The sequence below is a fragment of the Coffea arabica genome, chromosome 2c (assembly GCF_036785885.1).
Source record: "Coffea arabica cultivar ET-39 chromosome 2c, Coffea Arabica ET-39 HiFi, whole genome shotgun sequence".
Lineage (NCBI taxonomy): Eukaryota > Viridiplantae > Streptophyta > Magnoliopsida > Gentianales > Rubiaceae > Coffea > Coffea arabica.
The window spans coordinates 53,589,920-53,598,271 of NC_092312.1; the positions used below are offsets into that span (position 1 = coordinate 53,589,920).

Consider the following 8,352-nt stretch of genomic DNA (forward strand, 5'->3'; position numbering starts at 1 on the left):
GAGAACAGATGCAATTTTTTGGGGTAATTAAGACTAATCGCTCGGGGGCCGGGCCTTATATTATGATATTATCTAAATCTATTAATCTCGTGATTTAAAATAACCTAGAATGTAATCCCTTTGTTATGGTTTTATGGCCGTTTTCTAATTTTTTTTTATTTTTATCTCATGGTTTAATTTGGGCCTTTTTATTATGTTTCTTGGTTTTGGATTTTATATTGTTTGGATCTTAGGCCCTGTCTGGAACATGAGTTTTTTAGAAATTTGTTTAAAATTTTACTGTAGTATACTGTATAAGTTTTTGAAAAAATTTTTCAATACGAGAAACTTTTTTTCCTTTTCTTTTTTTTTTCTTTTTCTCTTTCTTTTTCTTTTTTTTTCTTTCCTCTCTTCTTATTCTTCTTCTTTCCCCCTCTCCCTTCCCTCCCCCGCCACCCATGCCTCCGACGTTGAAGAACCAGCAGTCATGGTCCAAAATTGTTTTTCCTTTTTCTCTCCCCCTCTGCTCCCCTCTCCCCCTCTACTCCCCTTCCCCTTCTCTCTCCCGATGCCAGAGAACTTGCAGCCATGGTATTTCCTTTTCTTTTTTTTTTTTTTTTGCTTTTTCTCTCCCTCTCTTGTGAGAACCCTCGCTTTAAAATACAAATTCTCCCAAGTTACTTGCATTACTCTAAAACTAAATCACTTATAATATGTCCTTGCATTGCATTATACATGCATTATAACATTTCCCTTGCATTGCATTTTATTATCTTTTACTTAAATTAAAACATTTCCTTTACTTGGTATTATTTTATTTCATCGCATACTCTATGACCAAATATTTTTTTATTGTGTTTGGAACTTTATATGATAGTTTAGGAGTGTTAATAAGACATTGGAAACATTTGGAGGATAGAAACACGATTTGACAAAGATTAGAGAGAGAATGATCAAGATTGAGACAAGTGGCAAAACCTTAGCCATTCAATCTTTTTGACCAAAGAATTAGAGGAAATTTAAACCATTCTTGGCTCCATTTTTCTTCATGTTGGCCGGCCACCTTGAAGTTTCCAAGGGAAGAGAGAAAACTCCCTTTCATGCCTTTTAAACCCTAACTTGATCTTGAGCAAAAATCAAAAGTGAAGGATTTGAATTAGTGGAGTGAATGACCTTCAACCCTAGTGTGTGATTTCAAGTTTGGAGCTTTTGGTTTGGTGGTTATTTTGGGTGATTCAAGCTTCTTATAAGAGAGGTATATGATCCTTAACTCTTGGTTTTATGGTGTTATATCAAGTATTTAAAGTTTTGATGGTAAACTAAGAGTTGTATGGATGTTACTTATAGTTAAATTTCTTGAACTAAACAAGTGGTAGTAGGGTTGGTTTTTAGCCTACCATATGTTTGATTAATTGTTAAAGTTTTGTTTATGATTTTCTTGATGTATTAACATGTTTTGGATCCTTTTTGAGTTAAGGATAACACTTGGTATGATGTTTAAGTTAGTCTTCATGAAAGGATGAAAGTTGATGATGCAAGTGAACTAGTGGACTGTTTTGCTCTCTCTTGGCTGACCGGTTTTGGAAGGGAGGTTTCTCCTTGATTTTGTGGTTCATTTGCACCTTAATTAAGCCTAGGAATCTTAGCTAAACATTGGTTTAAGGTTTGGTGTGAATTGAAATGGAAATAAAGCAAGTAAAGTGGTTGTTTTTGGGCCACTAGTGGACTGTTTTGGTTCTTGTTGTTGGCTAGACTGTTTTAGTTTACTTGATCATTTGGTGTGTTGCATTTAAGCTCAAATAGTACTAGGTAACATGATCCCCTGTATATGAACTCTAGGAGGTTGAATTGGATGAATTTGAGCCAAAACAAGTAAAGTTGGCAAGAGGAAATAGAGTAATTTTTGTTAGACTTTTGAGCTGATCAGAACCTAAAAATCAGCCAATTTCCCTGGATCACTAGTATTGATAGGAGAGGAACTAGAGTCTACATTTGGTACCGTTGGAAAGCCCTTCGAGTCTAGTTTCCAACGCTGCTAACGGCACATGATTTTGACTTTCCTACAGTGAACTATGACCGTTTTCCTCGAACTGCATGGGCGTGACTATTTTACCCGCAAAGAAGACTTTGAACTTGAATGAGAATTTTCTTTTATTCAACTTTCTTGCACTTGTCAAACTTGTTTTCTTATGACCTTTTATTGCATTTTGAGCCTAAATTGCATGGTGAATTGAGTAGATTTAACCACTCACTTGGTCACCTAATGAGTTAACATTTGGGTTGGAAATGAATTTAGATTGTTAACGATTTCACTCGTTACCCTAGGATTGGGAAACGGATGTGAACGTAATTAAGGAACTTGACGTTTGAACTCTACAGTTCTTGACAGGTGAGTGTTCCATTACCTGTTATCTGTCTATGTGAAATATCTGAATACTTGATCTATGACTGGTTGAGCTAAATGATTGTTTTGACAAATTTGAGGCGAGTGTGTACTTTATCACACTTGACCGTCTTTGATTTCATTGAGGCTCTATATACTGCTATTATGAGATGTGATTTCTCTATATTTGACTCTATGTGAGTTGTTTGGGTGGCATCCTAGCAACTATTGTGACTGTTTGGGTACCCAACCTCATAGGTAAATCGGTTGTATCGAGTTAGCAAGGGTTTGGTCGAGAAGACCGATAAATCCTGATGGCTATTTACTGAATCTAGATCCGGTATATTCGAGTATTACCTAATTACTGTTTGTGGTGTTCGGGCCCGGTAAGGAGGTTGACTGGTAAACGGAAATTGGAGTAAGTGATACTCTACAGACATTGTATTCTTTGAACGCAAACGTTGACGGAGAGTCAACGGATTCTTGTTATGATCAAACTCAAGTGAATTTGGCTTTTGAAAGTCACCTGTATCCTTGAATTGAACTGTGCTTTAATTGTTATAGTACAATACGGTGGTTATTTGTTTATATTACACCTTTAGTTGGTTATGTGCTTACATGTTTATTTGGAACCTCACTGAGCATTAGCTCACTCCACTCCTTTTGTTTTCCTTAACAGATCGGGGATGGAACTATGGTCAAGAACTTTTATAGTTTTAACTTTTGTTTTGAACTTGTACTTTAGATTGTAAACTCTTGTTTAGAAGACCTTATTTTTGACTATTGTAAGCGTGAATTGTAAGTTCGATGTATATTATGTAAATTAAGTGTGAAATTGTAAGTTTGATACTTAACTCTATAGTTTAAGTTTTGAAAAGTAGTGTGGCAACTTATATTTCCATTAGGGTTTGTACTCCTTTCTTTGAAGATATTTCATTAGTTATCTTGAGTTACTAGTTCTTTCTTCGACTGAGCTCCGACGAGAGTTAGGTAGGCAGTCCGCTGATACCCTAGGGTTCGCCCTAGGGAGAGGTGGGGCTGTCACAAGTGGTATCAGAGCCTAAGTTTGAATTGGTTTGGGCGTATTAGAATTTTTTGACTTTAAGATTTCATTTGATCATTTTTCCTTAAGTGTGCTTAAGTTTTATCTATATTTTGTGTAGGATGGACGGACCTAGCAGCCCTAGTAATAGTCAAGGTGGAGGGCAGCCCCGTGCTCCATTACTGATGATTAAGTGTCAGATCAGGCCTAGAGTGTGATACTCCAACTTTTAGGATCATTTTTTGTTTAGTCTCAAACAGGATATTACGGTTTCTTTAGTTTTTTTTTATTTTAAAACATTATTTTGTTTTAAAGAAGAAACTAAAGTTATTTCTTTGGGTTCGATTTAAAACCTTGTTTTATTTTAAAAGCCTAGAAACCCTAAAAGTCTAATCAAAACCCTAGTTTCACTTGTGACTGACCGTTTTATCAAATTTCTCATATTTTAACCGAAACCCTAAATTCAATTTATGAAATTGTAAAACCCCTCACGTATTTCTTAAAAATCCCCTTTTATTTGGAATTTATGATTTTATAATAGCCCTACTACCCAATCATACCACAATAAGTGTAAATAAATATAGAAGTAAGGGTTTTCGTTGTCCGTTTTCAAGTTAGAGCGAATTAGGGTTTTCACGTTTTTCCGTAGTGTGACTATTCGGTACAGAGTGAGAATCAAATTTGGTAGGTAAGAGTGACTTTTGGATGAGAAAATATTATATGATTAGAAGTGATAATAATAAGTTAGTGATTAGAAGTTAAAAACCCTAGTATACGTGGTTTAAGAAAAATCGGCTCGAACCGACGGGTATCGATCACCACCGATTGAACCCACCACTTGACCACCACCCCCTACCACCACATACCCTTGATATTTTTGCAAAATATCCCCCCCTCATCCTCATCCATATGGCTGAAAATTGTGGCCAAAATGCAAGGAAAAGAAAGAGAAACTTGGAAGGCTTTGGTGGTGACAAGTGTCAACCACCTATGGTTCCTTAGCTAAGACAAAGTCTCATCTTCTTATCTTCCATTTGAGTCCATTTTTTCCTCATTTTTTTCTAGTTTGGCCAAGAGCAAGGAGGGGGAAGAGAGTAAGGAGAGTTTTCCATCTTCTACCTTGAATCCAATCTCTTGAGTGCAACCAAGAAAAACTAAACCGATTAATCACTAGTTGGAAGCTTGGGAAGCTTAAGGAACCAAGAATTTCAAGGAGAGGTGAAGGATCATCCTTGCAAGCTTGTGTCTTGAGACTGTGACGGTCAAGCTCAGTAACTTGTATCGTTTTTCATGCCAAACTTTATCAACAGGGGGCTGACGTGGGGATCGCTCGAGAAGGTGGTTAGACTTTTGGCGATAGAATAGTTGAATTGTACTTGTTATAAGTTGACTAGTAAGATGTATATATTTGTCGTGGTGGTTATAGTTATCAGCTTTTCTAGGGTTTACTTTCGGGTATTGGTGGTATATATGACTTGATGTACTGGTTTAGGCAACTTTTGAAGATGTAATAGAGTAAATAGAGCTTTCTTTTGGCATGAACTCTATTTTCTAGTTCTAGAGCATCAAGTCCCGGCGAGAGTTGGGCAGGCGGTTCGTCGAACCCTTTGGTTCGCCTTAGGGTGAAGTGGGGCTGTCACACAGAAGAGCTACTATACATTAGAGTCCAACTAACCGCTATCGGCGTTGCGAATGCCGCCATACTTACGCCTATCCTAACCCAGTAGTTTTGGCGGTTGTGGAGAAGAGGAAGGCACTAGCGAAGGACAATGCTAGGTTTGAAGTTGAGATGAATCAACTAAGGGAAACTATAAATATACAAGCTGACTAGATTAAGGAACTTGAAGATGATGTAATCGAGGTCAAGAAAGGACTGACGATCTCTGCGCGTAATTTGGGGAAGCCCAGGAGAGACTGGTTAAGAGAACCATGAAAATGAGGACTAGAGCTGAGTCGACCCTGAATATTTGTGATGACCTACTTGGGGATTTGAGCGATGAAGTTTCTAATGTAGAAGGCGAGACAGAAATTGAACCTACCCAAAATGGGAGATTAGCTAGTCCCACGGCGGACTAAGTCTTGACTACTAGGTTACACTTTTGGATGATTTTGACCATTGTACATAGAAAGGATAGGGGAGGTGATGACTCGGTGGTTGTATAGTTTTCTTTTGGCTACTTACTCTGGTTTTTGTATGATATGGCTGGATGACTGTATCTGTACTTTTGAGGCTCGTACTTGATACTTTTGGCCTTGTTAGTTTGTAAATAACTACTATGAGCCTTTGAATGTATAATACTTTGACCTTGACTCTGATTTTGACTTTGACCTTAAACTTTGACTTTAACCTTATTTCGATTTTAGCATTTAACTGTTTTGTGTTTTCACTTGCTTATCGTGATTTCGACTTTATTTCCCTTTGACCTTCGATTACGCACAAGTATCTATTATATACCAATACTTGCTTACACCATTAGTTATAATTCATGAACCCTAGTCCAGTCAGAAATAATGGAGGGTAAACGACAATGTGGTCGGGCCCATGGGCGTGGACCCAGGCAAGAAGAGGAACAAAGATCTGTGGCGAATTAGAACCAAGGACCTGGAGGTGAAGAAGGGGACTAGATAGCTACAGCTATCAACTGTATGACTGATTTGTTAGCTCGACTGGTTGACCAGTAAGGTCAAGTGCCTGGTAATTAGCAAAGGGACCTTGAAGTGGGTGAAGGCAGGGCCCTGGAACAATTCCAAAAGTTTGCTTCTCCAAAATTTCTTGGAGGATCAGATCCCAAAACTGCCGAGAATTTGTTCGAAAGAATGGTGGATATATTTGCTACATTGCACTATATTGAGGAGAGGCAAGTGACTTTCGCGATTTTTCAGTTGGAAGGTGCAGCCCGTTCCTGGTGGAACGTAATAAGGGCAAAATGGGACAGGGAGCAAATTTCACATACTTGGTTTAATTTCACTAGGAAATTTAACGAGCAGTTCCTTCTGCCCTTAATTTAGGAGAAAAGAGAGGATGGATTTATCAAACTGCGCCAAGGCACTTTGAGTGTGGCAAAATATGAGACCCAGTTCACCAGACTCTCTAAATTTGCTCCGGAACTGGTGGTTAATGAGTAGAAACGCATAAGGAGAGGTTGAATGTGGAAATTCAAAAAGACTTAACTGCAACCCAGATTGATATGTTTAAAGATACGTTGGAGAAACCTCAACGAGTGGTGCAGATTTGATTTCAGGTTTGGACTTTTCAAGTAAAGAGATGAGGTGCATCTAGTAGTACTACCGGGCAAGGCGATCAGTATGTACCGCCTCCTGAGTTTAGAAGAGGTACGAGTGGAGTTCGTATCTCAGAGACACCGAGAGAAGCTCCATCCAGAGGGGCTCACAACGAGAGAGGACAACAGACTCCTTGAGTAAATTATGCGTATTGTGGTACGACGAACCACACCGAGGATACTTGCTGGCGAAAAATGAAGAAATGTCTCTGTTGCGGTAGTTCCAAGTATCAGATCGCAGCCTGTCTTGTTAAACTCCGTGAAGGGAATGAGAGTGTGCAGCTAGAAAAGTTAAACTCTAAACAACCTATTACCAGTGGGAGTAGACCAAAAGCTTCTATTAGGGTTTTTGCCTTAAACCATCAGCGAGCCCCTGAATCATCTGAGGTACTGGAAGATACGATCCTTATATTCCACCGCTTAACTAAGCTTTTAATTGACCCTGGGACAACTCATTCTTTTGTGAATCCTACCTTCATGTGTAGTATTGATATAAGTCCTGTTAAATTACCCTATGACTTGGAGGTTAGAACACCTACTGGGGATCAAAACCTAATTACTAACAAGGTTTACAAAAATTGTGAGATTTGGGTAGGAGAACGGAAATTGGTGGTAAACTTGATCAGTTTAAATCTCAAGGAGTATGATATGATTATAGGCATAGATTGGTTAGCTTGTTATAATGTTCAGTTGAACTGCAAGACTAAAGTGGTGGAGTTCTCTATACTTGGAGAGGCAACTCTAAGATTGGATGTGAGAGATAGATTAGCCTCGTCTGCACTTGTTTTGGGAATTTGAACCAGAAAATTATTGAATAAAGGGGCGCAGGGTTACTTAGCTTTCTTGATTAATACTCCTGGAGATAAGGTAAAACTAGAGAATGTGTTAGAAGTAAATGAATTTTTCGATATTTTTCCTGACGAGTTGAAGTCGATGCCGCCAGCGAGGGAATAGAATTTAAGATTGATTTGGTGCTTGGAACCGTTCCTATTGCAAAAATACCATACCGAATGATCCCGGCCGAATTTAAGGAACTAAAACTGCAGTTACAGGATTTGTTAGAGCGAGAGTTTATTCGAAAAAGTAAATCACCTTGGGGAGCGCTTGTTCTATTTGTTAAAAAGAAGGATGATAGTTTGAGACTATGTATTGACTATCGCAGTTTCAATGACGTCACGGTGAAAAATAAATATCTTTTGTAGCACATTGATGAGTTGTTTGACCAGTTGCAAAGAGCAGTAGTTTTCTCTAAATTGACCTTGAGGCAAGGTTAGTATCAGCTATGAATTAATTAGGAGGACATACCGAAAATTACTTTTAAATCCAGATATGGATATTTCGATTTTGTAGTGATGCCGTTTGACTTAACAAATGCTCCGGCTGCATTCATGGAGCATCAAGTTTTTAAACTTTATTTGGACCAATTTATCGTGGTGTTCATAGATGATATCTTGATATACTCTAAATCTTGAGAGAATCATGAATGACATTTGAGAATAGTTTTGCAGACCTTGAGAGAACACCAGTTATATGCCAAGTTTAGCAAATGCGAGTTTTGGTTGGATCAGATTTCTTTTCTAGGGTATGTAATATCTAAAAATGACATTTCTGTGGATCCAGTGAAAGTAGAAGCCATATCTGAGTGGAAACAGCCAGAAACCCCAACT

General features: G+C 38.1%; 1 protein-coding gene across 1 annotated transcript; it reads left to right on the plus strand.

Annotated features, from left to right (window-relative positions):
• The first annotated feature begins 6,880 nt into the window (after window positions 1-6,880).
• Window positions 6,881-7,483, plus strand: LOC113724403 (uncharacterized). The gene has a single exon (XM_027247313.1). It carries the CDS (start codon window positions 6,881-6,883, stop codon window positions 7,481-7,483), a length of 603 nt encoding a protein of 200 aa, XP_027103114.1.
• Window positions 7,484-8,352: the final 869 nt, after the last annotated feature.